The sequence below is a fragment of the Lepidochelys olivacea genome (genome assembly GCF_965140295.1).
Source record: "Lepidochelys olivacea isolate rLepOli2 genome assembly, chromosome: 8".
Classification (NCBI taxonomy): domain Eukaryota; kingdom Metazoa; phylum Chordata; order Testudines; family Cheloniidae; genus Lepidochelys; species Lepidochelys olivacea.
The window spans coordinates 31,246,750-31,267,412 of NC_140418.1; the positions used below are offsets into that span (position 1 = coordinate 31,246,750).

At 42.3% G+C, this 20,663-nt stretch overlaps 1 protein-coding gene across 1 annotated transcript in view; it reads left to right on the top strand.

The window, feature by feature from the left end:
• The window catches only part of DOCK2 (dedicator of cytokinesis 2), a 502,335-nt gene that overhangs the window by 384,129 nt on the left and 97,543 nt on the right, over nt 1-20,663 (top strand). Inside the window, exon 30 of the mRNA XM_084636234.1 lies at nt 10,483-10,561. Coding sequence (XP_084492360.1) covers nt 10,483-10,561 — 79 coding nt within the window. The remainder of the gene's footprint in view (nt 1-10,482; nt 10,562-20,663) is intronic.

Genomic DNA, 20,663 nt, shown 5'->3' on the forward strand with positions numbered 1-20,663 from the left:
TGTCTTAATGGCTTGAAATAAGGCCAGGCAAAAACTCTCCAAGAGCAGAGAGGCAGTTCACACCTCATCATGTATGGGACAAACCCAGCCCAGCTTCACAGGAACAAAGGATGCTGGCCTAGGCGGCAACAAAAGGATCTCTCGAGTGAGTTACCCCCCTTCCTTTGGTCAGTTTGGGACTGCAATGAGGTAATGCTCACCTGACTCTGAAGGTGCGGGGGAAGCCAAGAGGGAAGAAAGGACATGATAAAAGGGAGAGACTTTGCCATGCTCTTCCTTTCTCTTCCACCTACATCTACAGACACCACACAAGGCAACTCAAGGGCAACCAGCCAGCCACTGGTGAGAAGCATCTAAGTTTCTAAGGGCACTGAAAGTGTTAAAATCAGCTTAGAATGTGTTTTGCTTTTATTTCATTTGACCAAATCCAACTTGTTGTGCTTTGATTTATAATCAATTAAAATTTATCTTTGTAGTTAATAAATCTGATTGTTTATTCTACCGGAAGCAGTGCATTTGATTTGAAGTGTGTCAGAGACTCACCTTGGGATAACAAGCCTGGTACATATCCATTTCTTTTGTTAAATTGACAGACTCATATAAGCTTGCAGTGTCCAGTGGGCATAACTGGGCACTGCAAGACGAAGGTTCCTAGGGTTGTGTCTGGGACCGGAGATATTGGCTGGTATCATTTGGTTGCACAATCCAAGGAGCAGCTTACATGCCAGAGGCTGTGCGTGAACAGCCTAGGAGTGGGGGTTCTCACAGCAGAGCAGGGTAAGTTTGGCTCCCGGAGTTGAGGATTGGAGTGACCTAGCAGATCTCCGGTCCAGATAACACCAGATGGGAATGTCAGAGGATGATTCATCCCTCCTTATCCCCTGAGTTAAACACAGCTATTTGGCTTGGTGCACAGGGAAAATCTGGGCCTTGATGAAGGTCACCCCCAGGCCTGTAGACCTACGTTTTTGATATGAATGGCAATGTAGAAGTTGTGTCTTCCAGGGCATGGGAGAAACATTCTGGAAATATACGTTGTCAGGGAGTAGAGTCTTAATTAGCCATCTTACACCAAAATCATTGAATACAGTCAGGATCATGTTTTGTAGCTCTCAGATATTTATGGAGAAGTTATTGTACATAAACACCTCGGAGAACAATTTTTTGTGGATCTGAGTGATGAAAATCAGTAGAATCGCCAAAGAATTTAAGAGTCTTAGGGGGAAGTTAATAAGGAAAAGTTATTTCAATTAAATGAGAATCCTGCTTTGGAAATTGAGATGCTACCCTTTGAGCATTCTCAATCTTGAAAGCAGACTTGGCTACTACTGATCCAGATTCTGAGAAGAGAAGAGGTGCAGGGAGTTGTCAGGGAGGGAGAGTAACATGAGTTATGATAGGGTATGTCTTCCTTTTGCAATTATTTCTGAATTCAGCTAGTATGAAGTCCCTCAGCCCACACCACTTCCAGCAGCTCCCATTGGCCTGGAGCAGTGAACTGCAGCCACTGGGAGCTGCGATCAGCCGAACCTGCAGATGCGGCAGGTAAACAAACCGGCCCGGCCCGCCCCGCCAGGGGTTTTCCCTGCACAAGCGGCGGAACAAGTTTGGGAACCATTGCTCTAGTTCTCTGTATCTTCTCTTTGCTGTCAGTTAAAATAATGCTATTTTTTTTCTTCTGTCTGGATTGAATTTGACTTTCTCTTCACTGAGACTTAAGGGCAGTCCATTAGTCCACACTACACTGTAATGCAATATACTCATAACAATAATTAAAATTATACTTGCCTCTACTATCAGATTTGAGGACTTCCAAAGCACTCTACAAGCATCACTGTAGCTTCAAATGAACCCCATTGGGGTAGTTAAGTAATATCTTTTCTACAAAAGGAGAAACTGAGGCATTAGACATTTTTAGTTACCAAAATTCACACTACACCACAGTGACAGAGCCAGACATAGAAGTCAAGTCTCCTCACTGAATGCCAATAACAGATGAAGTGAGCTGTAGCTCACGAAAGCTTATGCTCAAATAAATTTGTTAGTCTCTACGGTGCCACAAGTACTCCTTTTCTTTTTAATAACAGAGAGAGATACCCTCAAGGCAAAATACAAATGTATGAGAAGTATTTCAAACTTGACAGCATGAAGATATTGCATATTTCCTGAAAATGTGTTACTCCAATGTACCAGATGAAAATGGCCTGAGTGTGAAAGGGGTGCCCTACAAAAGGAGACTGATGAAGAATACTCAGAATATACAGTATAAGGCATTGTAACCATGTTAATATAATCAGGTAGTCTTAATTGGTTAATAAGTACACTAGGAATGGTTTGTGAGGTAACTTTCAGACACTTTCCTTGCATTTTCCTTTACATCCCTAGCCCTTCTTAGGCATTGTTAAACATGATTGATAAAAAGAAAACTAGCATCGGCCAACAGTCTTGTCAAGCATTTTTAACTAGGTTAGTTTGATGGCTGTCTTCGTTAGTTAATTCAGTTAGACAGCATGACAATTTTAGCAATCTGCCTATATGCAATTTATTAATTTTGAGATTATGAACTCTCTGAATGTTTCATCCCTTATTTTCTTTACTGCATTCTTGCCTCCTACTCCTTACGCTCAGGAGACAGGGCGGGGCTCTTGAGCACTGTCTCTGAATAGGATGGTCCTTAAAGACCATCAACATCTGAATAGATCTTGCCCAAACTGAACAATGTGTCGGCTACAACCTAGGTGAAACAAGATTTCTTCAATTTGGCAGCAGAAAACTAGGGTTTTTAAGGAGTGAAAAAATACCCCAAAGGGAACAAAGATTTGGAGGTATCAGAGCAGTTGTTTAAAAACACGAAAGTTAAGAAGTTGGGGAGGGTCTCAAAAGGGCAAATTTTCTGACTGGAAGGAAACCTTTTTGACTGCTGGAGTTGAAGGGTACTGACCGCAGGGACACTTTTTATTCCAAGAAGCCCTGAGCTGGAAGAGAGGGGACGCAAAACCCTGAAAGAACACTGATCCATATCTCAAAGAATGCACCACAGTGGTGAGGAAACTGGGGCAGGGAATGATGTAGCTGGTATTCATTGTTTTACCTAGATCTGTAGATCTCTGTTTAAAATAAACAGTGGTGTTTCAGAAGTCCTTGTGCAAAGGCTGTTTGATTGCTTCACAAGTCATGTGTCCCTGTTGAGGTAAACTACAAACTAGAGTGCCCCACAAAGTTGGCAATCTGGGGCAGGTGTGCTTGAGCTACTGTGAAGGCATGAAGGGGTTCAGCACTGGTGTTGAGTCCTAAGGCAGCTGAGTGCAGAGTCCCACTTCCAGAAAAGGTACTAAACAGAGAATCTGTGCCCAGAAAGTGTACCAGACAGGCTGCCAATGGAAGCTTAAAGGCACATGGGCCCAGCATGCAGATCCACACACTGTTGAGTGTTCTGAAGGAAGTTCTTGACCAGGATGCCTTTGACAACTAGGTTAGCTGAGCTGATGTGAAAGGGACAGTGTCAAGTAAAATTTGGCCAACTGGATTCATTTTGAGTTGAAGAAACTCAGCCTTTCTCAGGACCAGACCCTTAACTGGGTTACCAAGATTAGCTTCAACTGGCATTGAAGGGACACGGACAGATCAAATTGTACCCCAGAGTTTTCTGTATAAATGTACTTTGCTGATTCTGCTAGGAATGATGTAGAAAAGAAACAAAGCAACTGTAAATGGATTAAATTGCAAGGCACAACTGCTATAGTAATAATTCAACCTGCAAATCCTAAAGAATCATAATGCATTGGACTCCAGTAGGATGCCCAGAATGCCACCTGCAAATTGCACGTACAAACCCCCACCAATATTAGGGATGGGAGAGTGAGAGGGCTATATTTGTGCATGACAGTAAGGGTCCACCTATGCCCTGTATTCCTCCCCAAGAGGTCTGTAGCATTCCTACGCTCAAGCCCTTTGCCTCGGGAAAGGATGCAATGGCCATCAACTCCTAGAGAGAGGGATTCTGGCCAGTCAAGTTCAACCCTAATAACAAAGACCAGTCTTTGTACAATAAATGCACCTTGAAAATGCATTTCTGTTGTTCTGAGCAAATTGTCTGCCTACAACTCTAAGCTAGGGCTGCCAACAGCCCATCTTGGAGTGATCTGGTGCCTATCCCGAGTCTTGGGCACCTGCCCTTCAGCCCTATGTCCTGCAAGATGTTTTCTGCAGGTTGCTCCACAGCAAAACCATCACAATAGCTTGGGCGGTGGTCTAGGGAGTGGAAAATCTTTTCTGACCTCAAACATAGTGATTATAATTCCATTTCTGTGTGCAAGAGAAATCTGGTTTGTGTCATCACGAGGTCCTGAAACAATAGCTACATAAAACTGGAAGAACAACACTGCTTTTAACACAAATGACTAGCTATCTTTTCCCCCATCAAGCCCCAATGTCAGGCAGTGAACCCTGTAGACTGTCAGCAAACGAGTAAGAATCAAACCCTGCTCCCACTGGGAGCCCTTGGAATCCATCCCAGTGCAGGAGACTGTGCAAGTCCCTGCCTGGATGGGCCTGTCAGTGCCCTTTTGTGATTCCTATTGGCAAACTGCAAGGTTTGTCAGGTCATCAAGAGATCAGTATCCTCACCCTTATAGAGAAACAAAGTAAAGTGAGAAGAAGAGAGGTTTAAGGTGAGACCCCTAAGTCTGTCCTTGCGTCATACTGAGGGGCATATTAAATTCATTCCTTGATGAGGAGGGATTCATGTCTACCAGAACTAAGTAGTAAATGTTACCTGCAACCCAAATATTGCTGTATAACATTACTAAACTGACCAAACTAGGTGTAAACTAAAGTCAAATACATGACTTTATTTTCAAATTCCAAGCTAAATGAAGTGCATAAAATTAACAAACATCATAAATAATGAGAGGTACAGTTGACTGACTTTTTAATTTGAAGGTTTTATTAGTACAGCGATAGGCAGGGAAGTTTGTTTTCCAAATATGACTTTTAACGTGGCATTTCCTTTTAAGAAAGCACTGTACTAGGAAAAGATGCTACATTCCTAGCTCTTAGAGTTATGACCTGGTGTGCATTAATAGATTCTGACCTTTGTGTTTCTTGCAAAAAATAAAATGTATTAAGTCAATTTAGAGTGTGTATTACAATCTACCTGCAGAAGAAACTGTGAGAAAACATGAGATTCTGTTGGAAAATCAACAAGCTATACACTGTATCTTTTAATTAGGAAAATATACCTTACATTCCTAATGAGCAAACAACCTTTATAATCACAAAAGGATTGAGTATTTCTGGCTGACAGATCAGTGAAAGGAAAGCAATAACATTTCTGTAAACAAAGCATAGCTGTCACATAGAAGGTAAATTGTGTATGAAAGATTTATTATACTGTGTGTTTCCTACAGTTCACTGTAATGTTCAGCGGAACAAAGAAATAACATTGTCCAATTTTTTATATTGAAAACATAATTGAAGAACCTACCAACTGTCAAATAATGAATGAAATACTTTCACAAAGTATAATGTATTTTAAATGATGTGCTGTTCCAAGGAATGAAGTTTGTGGTATTTTGTGGATGTGTGACTTTCGCTACTTCTAGTTTTGTCAGCCCTGGTCTACACTAGGACTTTAGGTCGAATTTAGCAGCATTAAATCGATGTAAACCTGCACCCGTCCACACGATGAAGCCCTTTATTTCGACTTAAAGGGCTCTTAAAATCGATTTCCTTACTCCACCCCTGACAAGTGGATTAGCGCTTAAATCAGCCTTGCCGGCTCGAATTTGGGGTACTGTGGACACAATTCGACGGTATTGGCCTCTGGGAGCTATCCCAGAGTACTCCATTGTGACTGCTCTTGACAGCACTCTCAACTCAGATGCACTGGCCAGGTAGACAGGAAAAGAACCGCAAACTTTTGAATTTCATTTCCTGTTTGGCCAGCGTGGCAAGCTGCAGGTGACCATGCAGAGCTCATCAGCAGAGGTGACCATGATGGAGTCCCAGAATTGCAAAAGAGCTCCAGCATGGACCGAACGGGAGGTACGGGATCTGATCGCTGTATGGGGAGAGGAATCCGTGCTATCAGAACTCCGTTCCAGTTTTTGAAATGCCAAAACCTTTGTGAAAATCTCCCAGGGCATGAAGGACAGAGGCCATAACAGGGACCCGAAGCAGTGCCGCGTGAAACTGAAGGAGCTGAGGCAAGCCTACCAGAAAACCAGAGAGGCGAACGGCCGCTCCGGGTCAGAGCCCCAAACATGCCGCTTCTGTGATGAGCTGCATGCCGTTTTAGGGGGTTCAGCCACCACTACCCCAGCCGTGTTGTTTGACTCCTTCAATGGAGATGGAGGCAATACGGAAGCAGGTTTTGGGGACGAAGAAGATGATGATGAGGATGATGAGGTTGTAGATAGCTCACAGCAAGCAAGCGGAGAAACCGGTTTTCCCGACAGCCAGGAACTGTTTCTCACCCTGGACCTGGAGCCAGTACCCCCCGAACCCACCCAAGGCTGCCTCCTGGACCCAGCAGGCGGAGAAGGGACCTCCGGTGAGTGTACCTTTTAAAATACTATACATGGTTTAAAAGCAAGCATGTGAAAGGATTACTTTGCCCTGGCATTCGCGGCTCTCCTGGATGTACTCCCAAAGCCTTTGCAAAAGGTTTCTGGGGAGGGCAGCCTTATTGCGTCCTTCATGGTAGGACACTTTACCACTCCAGGCCAGTAACACGTACTCGGGAATCATTGTACAACAAAGCATTGCAGTGTATCCGTTCTTTATCTCTCTGTGTTATCCTCAGGAGAGTGAGATATAATTCATGGTCACCTGGTTGAAATAGAGTGCTTTTCTTCAGGGGACACTCAGAGGAGCCCATTCCTGCTGGGCTGTTTGCCTGTGGCTAAACAGAAATGTTCCCCGCTGTTAGCCACAGGGAGGGGGTAGCCATGCGGTGGGGGGAGGCAAAATGCGACCTTGTAACGAAAGCACATGTGCTATGTATGTAAAGTTAACAGCAAGGTTTACCCTGAAAGAGTGTAGCCACTGTTTTATAAAATGTCTTTTTAAATACCGCTGTCCCTTTTATTTCTCTCCAGCAGCTGCATGTGTTTCAATGATCACAGGATCTTTTCCTTCCCAGAGGCTAGTGAAGCTTAGAAAGAAAAAAAAACGCACTCGAGATGAAATGTTCTCCGAGCTCATGCTGTCCTCCCACACTGACAGAGCACAGACGAATGCGTGGAGGCAAATAATGTCAGAGTGCAGGAAAGCACAAAATGACCGGGAGGAGAGGTGGCGGGCTGAAGAGAGTAAGTGGCGCGTTGATGACAGGACTGAAGCTCAAATGTGGCGGCAGCGTGATGAGAGGAGGCAGGATTCAATGCTGAGGCTGCTGGAGGACCAAACCAGTATGCTCCAGTGTATGGTTGAGCTGCAGCAAAGGCAGCTGGAGCACAGACTGCCACTACAGCCCCTGTGTAACCAACCACCCTCCTCCCCAAGTTCCATAGCCTCCACACCCAGACGCCCAAGAACGCGGTGGAGGGGGGCACCGGCCAACCTGCCACTCCACCACAGAGGATTGTCCAAAAAAAGAAGGCTGGCATTCAATAAATTTTAAAGTTGTAAACTTTTAAAGTGCTGTGTGGCATTTTCCTTCCCTCCTCCACCTGGGCTACCTTGGTAGTCATCCCCCTATTTGTGTGATGAATGAATAAAGAATGCATGAATGTGAAGCAACAATGACTTTATTGCCTCTGCAAGCGGTGATTGAAGGGAGGAGGGGAGGGTGGTTATCTTACAGGGAAGTAGAGTGAACCAAGGGGCTGGGGGTTTCAGCAAGGAGAAACAAACAGAACTTTCACACCGTAGCCTGGCCAGTCATGAAACTGGTTTTCAAAGCTTCTCTGATGCGTACCGCGCCCTCCTGTGCTCTTCTAACCACCCTGGTGTCTGGCTGCGCATAACCAGCAGCCAGGCGATTTGCCTCAACCTCCCACCCCGCCATAAACGTCTCCCCCTTACTCTCACAGATATTGTGGAGCACACAGCAAGCAGTAATAACAGTGGGAATATTGGTTTCCCTGTGGTCTAAGCGAGTCAGTAAACTGCGCCAGCACGCCTTTAAACGTCCAAATGCACATTCTACCACCATTCTGCACTTGCTCAGCCTGTAGTAGCCTCCTGACTACTGTCCAGACTGCCTGTGTATGGCTTCATGAGCCATGGCATTAAGGGGTAGGCTGGGTCCCCAAGGATACATATGGGCATTTCAACATCCCCAACAGTTATTTTCTGGTCTGGGAATAAAGTCTCTTCCTGCAGCTTTTGAAACAGACCAGAGTTCCTGAAGATGCGAGCGTCATGTACCTTTCCCGGCCATCCCACGTTGATGTTGGTGAAACATCCCTTGTGATCCACCAGAGCTTGCAGCACTATTGAAAAGTACCCCTTGCAGTTTATGTACTCGCCGGCTTGGTGCTCCAGTGCCAAGATAGGGATATGGGTTCCGTCTATGGCCCCACCACAGTTAGGGAATCCCATTGCAGCAAAGCCATCCACTATGACCTGCACATTTCCCAGGGTCACTACCCTTGATATCAGCAGATCTTTGATTGCGTGGGCTACTTGCATCACAGCAGCCTCAATAGTAGATTTGCCCATTCCAAATTGATTCCCAACTGACTGGTAGCTGTCTGGTGTTGCAAGCTTCAACAGGGCTATTGCCACTTGCTTCTCAACTGTGAGGGCTGCTCTCATCTTGGTATTCATGCACCTCAGGGCAGGGGAAAGCAAGTCACAAAGTTCCATGAAAGTGCCCTTACGCATGCAAAAGTTTCGCAGCCACTGGGAATCGTCCCAGACCTGCAACACTATACGGTCCCACCAGTCTGTGCTTGTTTCCCGAGCCCAGAATCGGCGTTCCACAGCATGAACCTGCCCCATTAGCACCATGATGCATGCATTGTCAGGGCCCATGCTTTCAGAGAAATCTGTGTCCATGTCCTGATCACTCACGTGACCGCGCTGACATCGCCTCCTCACCTGGTATCGCTTTGCCAGGTTCTGGTGCTGCATATACTGCTGGATAATGTGTGTGGTGTTTAATGTGCTCCTAATTGCCAAAGTGAGCTGAGCGGCCTCCATACTTGCCTTGGTATGGCGTCCGCACAGAAAAAAGGCGCGGAACGATTGTCTGCCATTGCTCTGATGGAGGGAGGGGCGACTGACGACACGGCTTACAGGGTTGGCTTCAGGGAGCTAAAATCAACAAAGGGGGTGGCTTTACATCAAGGAGTATTTCAGGCAGGACTTCACAGAGGGTTCCAATAAGAAATGGTGCACCTAAGTTATTGTTCTTATTGGAACAAGGAGGTTAGCCTGGCCTCTGATTGATACATGGCTAGATTTACCTCGCTGCACCTTCTCTGTGAGTGACTTCAGTGTGACCTAGAGGAATGAGTCCCCTAGCCGGGGGAATTTGCAAATGAGTACAAAACAAATCTGGTCTATTTCTTGTTTTGATCCACTCCATCTATCTTTTACATCTTTGGCTGGCAGCAGACGGTGCAGAAGGACTGCATGCCATCCACATCTCATGGCTGCTCAGCAGAAGATGGTGCAGTAGGACTGCTAGCCATCCTCATCTCTTGCCTGCCCGGCAGAAGATGATGCAATAGGACTGCTAGCAATCCGTATCGCCTGCCTGCTCACCATAAAACGGTTCAATAGGACTGACTGCAGGACTAAAGAGAATGACCTGGTCAAGTCACTCCAAATTTAGTCCCTGCACCCATGTCTGCCCAGGCGCTCCCCGCCGACGTGGCCAGGAGCACCTCGGACATGACGAGGACAGCTACCAGTCGTACTGTACCATCTGCTGCCAGAAGGCAATGGGTTGCTGCTACTGTGTAGCAATGCCATACCGCGTCTGCCAGCACCCAGGAGACATATGGTGACAGTTACCTGAGCAGGCTCCATGCTTGCCGTGGTATGGCATCTGCACAGGTAACTCGGGAAAAAAGGCGCGAAACGATTGTCTGCCCTTGCTTTCACGGAGGGATGGAGGGAAGGGGGGCCTGACGATATGTACCCAGAACCTCCCGCGACAATGTTTTAGCCCCATCAGACATTGGGATCTCAACCCAGAATTCCAATGGGCAGCGGAGACTGTGGGAACTGTGGGATAGCTATCCACAGTGCAATGCTCCGGAAGTTGACTCTAGCCTCGGTACTGTGGAAGCACTCCGCCGAGTTAATGCACTTAATGCACTTAGAGCATTTTCTGTGGGAACACACACACTGGAATATATAAAACCGATTTCTAAAAAACTGACTTCTATAATTTCGACCTTATTCCGTAGTGTAGACATACCCTTAGTCTTTAAATAAATGAGCTTTTAATTGCTATCAGACCTGATTAAGATATCATTCCAAAGATCACATCCATAATTATTCCATTGTTTTTTCTTTTTTTAGAGTGTTTTTGCGAGCTATCAACAAATTTGCTGAAACCATGAACCAAAAATTTCTGGAGAATATGGATTTTGAAGTACAGGTATGTACTTAACTACCCTTTTGTGGAGCAAGATTTCCTTAAATGGTAGTTTTCCTGTGAGGAGTGATTATGTACAAATAGCACCTTCTTACCCAACAGATGTGCTCTCTGTATGTAGTCATTGTCACATCTGTTTGATTTAGTAACTAAATACCCGTTCGTTATATTTTACTTCTGTTACCTGTGCTGAACTGTCACAGTTATGAAAGAGCTGACTGGATTCTGTTCCTTCTTGTGCAATGTCAATGGAATTGGTTAATACATTGTGGAAACCTGTAAAAGGAAAGAGGACTTCACAGGTGCGTACTTAGGGACATAGTTCTTAAGGAGATGCAATTACACAGAGGTAACTAACGGCATAATTTGAAGTGATGCTGAACAGGTATAAGGGCTGGATCCTGCGCTTATTCATATCAACAGCAAAATACCTATTGACTACAATGGTGCAGGCTCAGGCTTAACCTGAAGTAACTTAACCTGAAAATTGTATTCATGATGATGCATGGGAAGTAAATATAATTCCCAGCATGACTCTCAGATCCCAAACTGAATTTTCAGGAGTGTTAGTTAGAACATATTTGTCCATGAGCACTGAACACAACAGGTTTATGGGGTTCAAAACTAACATTATTAAAGTATAATTAAGTCAGCACCATATGCAAATGAATGCTGGATAATAAAATTTGATTCTTTACATAGACAGAAAATCCCTTAAATGTGGAATTGACTTCAGCTTTTAAAATGTATTACACTTGCACCTTCTTTGTATTAACTGGAGTAGTAAGTAAATGCCTAGGTACCGAAGTTGAACATAGTTATAATGCTGCAGCATGCTCATTGACTGATTGTCAGCATAATATGGTTTCAGAGAAACCTCTATGCTCTTTCCTCACTGTTTACAGAGACGTGCATTTGAAACTTGCTATTAATGTTGCAAGGTTATGCTTCTTGGTGATCCTGATTTCTAATACTATATATATATGTGCCAGTTCATGTTTGCCAATTTTAGGATTTCAGAGGAGTGTTCTTCCCTGCTGGAGGAGAAGCCCTCTCAATCACAATTAAGTACTAAGAGGAGGGCTATAAGGGTATAAAAGTGCATGAGAGGGATATAAAAGAGCAAGGGTGAAGGAACCTGATTCAGGGTCAGTGTCTTGGCATGAAGGTTCCATGTCTGGATACAATAGACAAGGGCCAGCCCTAGGGCAACTCAAAACAAAGTAAATAGAGCACCAAAGTGGAAGGGACACATCACAGGTTCAGGTCTGGTAAGCCCCTTTGAAATGTCCTAGATAATATAATAAAGAATCAATTATAATAAAATGTTTAAAATAACTCACACAAATATTTGCTTATTACAGTGATGGCTTCTATGAGCAACTTTAGAGAGATGGAATTCTATAGCAGGATTACAATTCTCTCTTAAATTCTATCACCCTGGTTGTTTTATTCCTATTAAATTTAATAGGTCTTTTTCAGGTGGGAATATCTTTCTCTCATTACTTATTGTGTATCTTTGAAAAGCTCTAGCTTACTTCATGTACACATCTGTGACATTAATACAGTTCCTGACCACCGATATAACAAGAAAAGTGTGTTCTTTCCACTACCCTAAATGTTTCATTTGTTAGTGAAAATTCCTCTCATTTTGACCCAATATGAAACCTATGATCTAATCTTCCTTGTGGCACATCAAGCTACTACAGTAATTTCAGTTTGCAATTGATCATTGCCACGTCATCTGATTAATCTGAGACATATATTTGTTGCTTACTTTGTCAGTTCTTCCTAAAAGCAAATTAAATATTTGTGACAGACTGCAGAATGAATCGGGGGTAGGAGAATTCCCAAAATAAACAGTATATGAAAACTAGAGTACAGATCATCCATCAACATTCTGCTTAACTACACAGCTGCATCTGTCAAATGTGAGAGCACTAAAGTCAAGCCAGTAAAAACCTAGTAATCTCATTTCAGATAAATCCCTTGTGGTAATATTGTACATTCCTGGATGCTTTGAATAGCATTCTGACTACATACTTCAGGGACCATATTACTCCTGGGGGAATTCTGTGCCACTGCACAATGCAGAATTTCATAGAACTCCCTGTTCCCTCCCTCAGAATTGGGGCTGCAGATCTGCTGGCCGCCACTAAGGGCCACTGGACTCTGCAGAGCCCAGCTCTCAGTGAACAGAGCGCACTGCCTGGCTAGGCTAGGGACTGCATGCTCTGCCTGATCCTCATTCTCCCAGGGACAGGAGAGGGCCCAAGAGACCCAGCTCTGGCAAAGGGTGAGGAAGGGCTGCACTACACCATGTCCTCTGGCAGGACAGTAAAGAAGCTGGGGGGAGTCTTGTGGCTGGGACCTGTGGGGAGGGGAGTGGTGGTGTCTGGGCCAGGGGGTGCCCTGTGGCTGTGCTCTGGGGGCCCCCACACAGCCGCCTCCAACATCCCCCAACTGGAACTGGGTTGTCATAGAGGTTTCTTTAGCTCTGTACTCCTGGAGGATATTTTTTGCTCTTGTCTGTATTGTTGTTGAAGAAAATACTTGTTGAAATGTATTTTGAAATAAATGACCCAAATAATTGAAACTGGAGTGATTATATTGTGTTACTTTGACCAATAAAATAAGCAGAATTTTTTAAAAATTATGCACAGAATTTTTAATTTTTTGGCTCAGAATCCCCCCAGGAGTACCATATTAGGGCTTGTTTCTTCTCTGATTACTTATCAGGTACCTGGAGGCTTTGTATAGATTGAACAGAATTATGGTAAATGTGCAGGATATTCAAAAGAACCGAAGTACTATCAGTGCTGGCACAAGTGGCTTAGAAGTGGAAACCTGAAAATTACACAATTGATTTCTGATGACAAAGAATATGTCTTACAGCAGATTTAATAGCACTCCACTATATACTGTGTGTAAAAACTGTTTTTACTGGAGCTGACTGAATAATGGGGGGGGGGGAATCTCTAATATATTCATAATTCACTGCTATTCATGCGATCTTCTGTTAATTATGTCTGAATATTGAAATGATTTCTTAGTATCCATGAAAATGTTCAGGGGTCCTGGAAGTTTCACTACTTTCTACAGTTTTCATCATTCGTCGTTCAGATCTGAAATTTTAACATTTTGTTACGCAATCAGGGATCATAATCAATATTTTGTGACCAATCACATGCCAAAAATAATTAATTGTAAATACTTTGAAGTGAACAATTCTTGACCAACAACTAGCGTGAACTGTTCCCTGAATTACTGCAAATGCTGTTTATATTTTCATCATTGGGACTGGTTTATATACAATGTAAAACCTTTAAAAAAGGTAACATGGTTGAGTATTTTGTGAATGGCATTTTTTAGCATTTCCATTCTATTATTTTTCCAGAATAAGTCATTAAAGTGGGGAAAATATTTTATCCAATTATTAATTAAACTATTGCAGTTTTTTTCTTTGCTTTCTTCCCATTTTGAGAGTTATCAAGATACCTGTAAACAGAAGAACTTTCTACTTAAGTTTTTCTGAAATGAATTTAAAGCTTATGCAAATGTGCCAATATGACATTTGAGCTCCAGAAGTTCACTGCTTACACACACAGCAGGCATAATACGGGTACTCAAACTCTCCTGCTCTGCCTCGCCCAATGTGCCTAAGCTCTGATCTAGAGAAGCCATCTTAAATGGGGGTTAGAGGTTATGTCTGTTTCCGTTCAATCTTTGATCTCTCTAATGAAACAACTAATAAGGAGATTAATTGTGGTGGTGCTTTTGTGGGGGGAGGGTTTTTTGAGCCCATTCTACCTACTTGAATTCTCCATGAACAGAACTGGCGTGATAGTTTGGATATGGTTTGTTAAAGTAGGTCTGAGCATCACTAGAGGAATCTGGCAACACACATGAAAAAGAAGCAAGCTTCTCTATTTTGACCATCAGCACAGATGGGGAATGGTGTACTCACAAAACTGTGACACTTTCATATCTTGGTATAACATATTGTAGAAGATCCCTCTGCAGCTGTCATTGAAAATTGTTTTTAGATTTAATCTTTGGGTTATTTCCTAGATTTTTTTTGTTTATTCAGCTAATAGTTTGTTCATTGTGCTCTGGTTTCAGTGCTGCATGTTTTTGTTTTAGTATTTAATTAATCAAGTAACATCAGCAGGCCAATTCATCATAACACAGCATCTGTTTTACAATGAAAAAACTCTGATTTTTACTTTAAAACCTTCCTGTCAGTAGTCATTCATTACTTGTGCTTTGTACTGTTTTAAAACACAACACTGACAAAAAAAACCCCTAAAGATAGAAATTATTCCCTCCCCACCGTCTAGCATCTTTTATCTGAACGTAGCAGTGTTTTACAACTGTAACAGTGTTTTTTTTTGTAACAGTGTTTTACAAAAAGTTAAGCCATTGTTGTTGTAATTTAGGTAAATATTGTATTAATTTTACTGATGAATAAACTGACGCAAAAAGGTATTAGGTGACTTGAGCAAAATCACACAGTAAGATCAGCTGTGAAACTGGGAATAGGACAGCTGGATTCCTGGTTCACAATCCTCAGCTATAAGGATATGCTATCACCACCTTAATGCAATAGATGCACCAAATTAGTGTAAAATCAAATAGCAGAGAGTTGGGCAGTTGACTGAAGCCTGACATCAATCGGGTTGGTTTTCCCCAAGATTTCAAACAAGCTTTAGCCATATAGCTTTCATTAGCATCAATGGGAATCGTTATTACTCCTGGGGGAACTCTGCACCAAAAAATTTAAAATTCTGCGCACAGTATTTTCAAATGCTGCAAAATTCTGCATATTTTCTGTCAAAATAACACAATACAATCACACCAGCTTCAATTATTTTGGTAATTTATTTAAAAATACCTGTCAGCAAGTATGTCTGTAATAATACAGACAAAAATAGATTCAGAAAATGAATTTTGACAAATAGATTCCTTACTAAGCATATTAATACAGAACTCTGAGTAATAATTCATTTAAACTACAATACAGAACCATAATATTATGATATTATAATAAACTACAATACAGAACCAATCCTGCACCCCACAGAAGCAGTGCAAAGGCTGGGGGAGATTCAGGGGTAATGGAGGAGCTGAGGGAGAGGGAAATAATTACTGGGAAGGATCCTGGGTGTGAACTTGGAGTGTTGTTGGGTATGGGTGGGAAAAATATGGAACAGAGTTTTTTGGGGGGTAGGAAGGGACTGTTAGGGAGCTTCCCCCATGCAGACCCTGGCTGACCCTTGGCCTCTCCCATTCAGTCTGGTACATGTGTTCCTCCACCCCCACTCAGATACCCACTCCCCCCATCTCCATGTGTCTCTGTGCCCCCACTCAAACGCCTCTGTCCCTGTGTAGCTCTGCACTCCCCCCGCCACCATCGCCAGGTGGTCCTGCACCTCCTTCCCCCCGTCGACCTGTGCCTCCACTCCCATTCAGATCCTGCCCCAGTCTGTCCTCCCCCACTAGCCCTTAAGAGCCCCTGTGTGACAGTCCCCAACCCAGCAGCCCATGCTGTCTGTCTCTTCACAGCCTCTGTCTCCTGACCTGGCCTGCTCCAAAGAAGATTCTGCAGACTCTTTCTCTTCCCTAGGTGGCTGGGAGCTGCTGCAGTGTTCTATCTCCACAGCACCCGCTGGTGGGTAAAAGGCAGAACTGCAGCAACTTTTCAGCAGAAGCTATTTCTGTGCAAAAAAATTAAAACTATACACTGCTCATTAATTATTCATGCATGTAGTGGCGCAGAATTCCCTTAGGAGTATGTCATTTAGACTCCCCAGTTTCTCTATGAAACACAAGCAGGAGGGGAATGTTTTGCAGTAAATAGGGAATTAAAACTCAAAACGGGAAATACACAGATATTACTTTGAAAACGTACTTGTCCATTTTTCTGGCTTTTTAAACAAAGGGAGTTTGAGTAAAACAAAGTTTGGGTGTTACTAAATTAGGGGTGGGTGATACTATACTATAGCCTATATACACTAAATGTGAAAGCATTTAGTGTATATATAAAAGGAAGTCGTAAGGTCCGCTAAAAATGTTGCTGATAGATCAAGTTCCTTGTGTGGTATTTTGGGATGGGAATGAATAGGTGGAAGAGGTTTGTAAATAGCATAACTTTTGGTATTTATAAGCCAGTTAACCACAGATTGGTGGCATTATGAGTAATTTTGGATAGTACTGTCAGAGTTTCAGGGTTAACTGCACCTTTGACCCCACCCCCAACACCACCCAGCTCTTTAGGCACCCACTTAAAGTTTCAGGCTTCATAGCCATCACCTCTCTCAGGTGGAGACCTGTGTCTCCCTCCCTCCAGACCAGGAGTTTACGCTTTCAGTCATTCTGCTCCTCAGTCTGATTTTTCTAGTAGGTCTGACCAAGGTCCAGCACCTGTGGTTAACCTTCTGCCAGGAGCTGCAATAGTGTATACCAGTTTCCAACCAGCCTTCATAAAGCCAAATCTATTTATTCTTAGGGCAAAATCATCAGAGAGAAAACATATATTTAATAAAGTTCCGACATATTTACTAAATAGCTTACCAGGGATCACTGCCACCTGCAGCATAGGAGGTAGATGTCAATCTTTCAAACCTCTCAACTGGGTTTAATCTCCTGGTTACCAGTTCATATTGGGTTTCAGATCAAGAATCAGAGCCACCTTGGGACAGTTCAGCCATTTTCTTTACACGGGTTGGGGCCTTTGACCTCTGCCTTCCTGTAACAGATCGATGGCTGTCATAAATATAAAGGGAAAGGTAAACACCTTTAAATCCCTCCTGGCCAAAGGAAAAACCCTTTCACCTGTAAAGGGTTAAGAAGCTAAGACAACCTTGCTGGCACCTGACCAAAATGACCAATGAGGAGACAAGATACTTTCAAAGCTGGAGTGGGGGGAACAAAGGGTTCTCTCCTTCTGTGTGTTGCTTTTGCCGGGACCAGAGCAGGAATGCAGGTCAGAACTTCTGTAAAAAGTCAGTAAGCAATCTAGTTAGATATGCGTTAGATTCTGTTTTGTTTAAATGGCTGATAAAATAAGTTGTGCTGAATGGAATGTATATTCCTGTTTTTGTATCTTTTTGTAACTTAAGGTTTGGCCTAGAGGGATTCTCTGTGTTTTGAATCTGATTACCCTATAAGGTATTTACCATCCTGATTTTACAGAGGTGATTCTTTCACTTTTTCTTTAATTAAAATTCTTCTTTTAAGAACCTGATTGCTTTTTCATTGTCCTTAAGATCCAAGGGTTTGCATCTCTGTTGACCTATGCAAATTGGTGAGGATTTTTATCAAGCATTCCCCAGGAAAGGGGGTGTAGGGCTTGGGAGAATTTTGCGGGGGAAAGACGTCTCCAAGTGGACTCTTTCCCTGTTATATTTGTTAGATGCTTGGTGGTGGCAGCAAAAAAGTCCAGGCACAAAAGATAAAATAGTTTGTACCTTAGGGAAGTTTTAACCTAAGCTGGTAAAAATAAGCTTAGGGGCGTTTTCATGCAGGTCCCCACATCTGTACCTTGAAGTTAAGAGTGGGGAAGGAACCTTGACAATGGCCCTCTCAGAAAGGCGTGTGAGTGTATAACCAGTGTTATGGGATTTGCATTAATTACACAGGAAACCCATCCCTAGTGAGCCAGGAACACACAAATACACATCACCTGTATTGATACAAAAGGCCATTCTATAACTCATACTGTCTGGCCCATCTCAACATAATGTCTTTCAGAGGTTTTCATGCTTTGAGCATAATATAGAATATGGTCCCGAAAGATGCTGCATGTGATTGCAATATGTCACAAGTACATTTTAGTTAGCAGTTCAAATTATGGCATGATCTTCAGAGATACAGAAAATATTCTGATCTTTAAACTCTGTTGTTGACATAACATGTTTGATACAATTTTTTTAGCGAGTTGTATTGTGGTGTATTTTATAAATGAAGCCCAGCTGTTGCAATGAGTTATGAATCAGTAATAGGATTTGTGCTTCAAGCTCTGTCTAAGCGACTCCCTTTGACAGTTTCAGAGTTGAGTTTAGTTACACAATGGAAAATAAAAGTTAAACTTTTGTGTTTTTGAGAAACAAAATGTATTCCTATTCTGAAAAAAAAGCTATCCCTGTTTGTTCAAGGGTCAGAGATTTAGTACTCGGTAGCTCCCCTGCAAAGCAGTCTCTTGTATCAGATGTGTGTGTTTTGGCAATTTCTGGTTTCAAAGAGAAAGGGATGAATGAAGTTCCAATTGAAGTATGCAGGATTGAACATGTGCAGTGTGAACAATCTCCAAATTAGATTCAGGAATACTGGGAGCCAGTGTAACAGCAGCTAATGTAATATCCTTAACAGAGCATTATTAAAATTACCCAGATGGAATAAGTTCAGTAGAGAAACTAGAAGATTGCATGTGTGTGTGTGTGAAGACAAAAATATGGTACTCTATTATTTATAGATGCATCTACAAGCTATTTGCAAATAACATAAGGAGTATCTTACTAAATGCAGTGGCCTGTTCAGAAGGCAGTGAAGGAGGAAGATATCTCTGTATGGAGAAAATAGGATTTGTTAGTCCTTCTAAAAAAAGAAGAAAATTGGGAGAAAGTCCTTGTCGTTTAAAAGCACTGTGCAGTTGAGAATTTTTCATAGACATGACTGTGGTAGACCATCTAACCAAACAGAACAACTGGACTGTGAAATGACTGAGAAAACAAAAAAAGGCTATTAAATCAAGAGTAAAAGCATCGGGGAGAATTCCACTACTGAGATATAGTCCATTAAATGGAGGAAATAAGGTTGCTGGTCTTTTTGTGAGATTCAAAGACAGGATTGCATTTTAACTGAAAGTATGCATCCACCTGCAAGACAGGAAATGATACCAAAATTGATAACAATGTATATAATGAAAGATACAAAGGGAGTGATGTATCTAGGGAACAATGAATAGACTTTTTAAAGTTTAAGATTAAAATGAAAAGCCATGCAGTCAAAACCAAAAATATTAGTCTGCAAAGATAAACTACAATAGGATGCACAATACAGCAGTGATGTGCTGCTTTATATTCTATCAAGGGGTTCCCAATTAAATTTCGTTCCTTGGGCTGTAATAAGCTCAGTGCCACGGGTACATATTCTTACAGAGTAGAAGGATGAGGGATTATGAATCAATTGTTTTTCCATTTAAATAAACACTCATTTGTAACCAAGGAGGGAGGCAGCACCACCTCACAAACTTATAACATGTAGTACTTTTCTGGATATATTATCCTTGTGATCTTTAAACAACAACAACGTTGGAACACAATCAGCATTGAGTGTAAGAATGGGCAACCCTACTGAGTTTTAGGAACTTTGGCCTCTAATTTCAAAGCTGTTGCAATCACATCATGCCTGAATTTTGTCCACTGAGTATATTTATGATAGGCCATATCAATGAAATCTTGTGAATTGAAAGGGATTGGTAGAGATTGAGGGCCCCTTCTCTGCAACTTCTATGCAAATACCTTCAACTTAATACCATTTTTCTATTCCAGACAGAAAAATAAATTAATACAAATAAATAAATGTTCTGAAGACGCATTTATGTTTGAGTCCTAGGGATAAATCATCTGTTACATCAGAGGATCTGTTTAGATTGTCTGCCCTTAAAGGCTTTTAAAACTTGTTGAGTTACAGATGGTTTGGAGGAATAAGATATTGTGGACAGACCACTTTATCACTTGTCTATTGGATCTTTACAATCTATTGTCCTCGACTCTGAATACAGTGGCCCCTAAACAGTCAGATGACCTGAAATTGATGAACAGGAGTGAACCTGACCAGATCCCTGTTCTGAATGTAACCAGTTATGACTGAGGTTTTGAAATCTTACACCATAGCTGTGCAGGAGGCACCTATCTTGTTGGTTGATCCATATGATGTGTTAAAAAGGAATCCTGCCTTGGAACTGCACAATTCTGTGTGTGTGATGAGCTATCTTCTTGCTTATCACAGGTTGTTTATGTTTGGTATTTTCCAATTATTTTGTGAATAAGGTAAGCAAGAATTAGATAATTGTCGGTATAGAAGAGATCAATAGACACCTCTG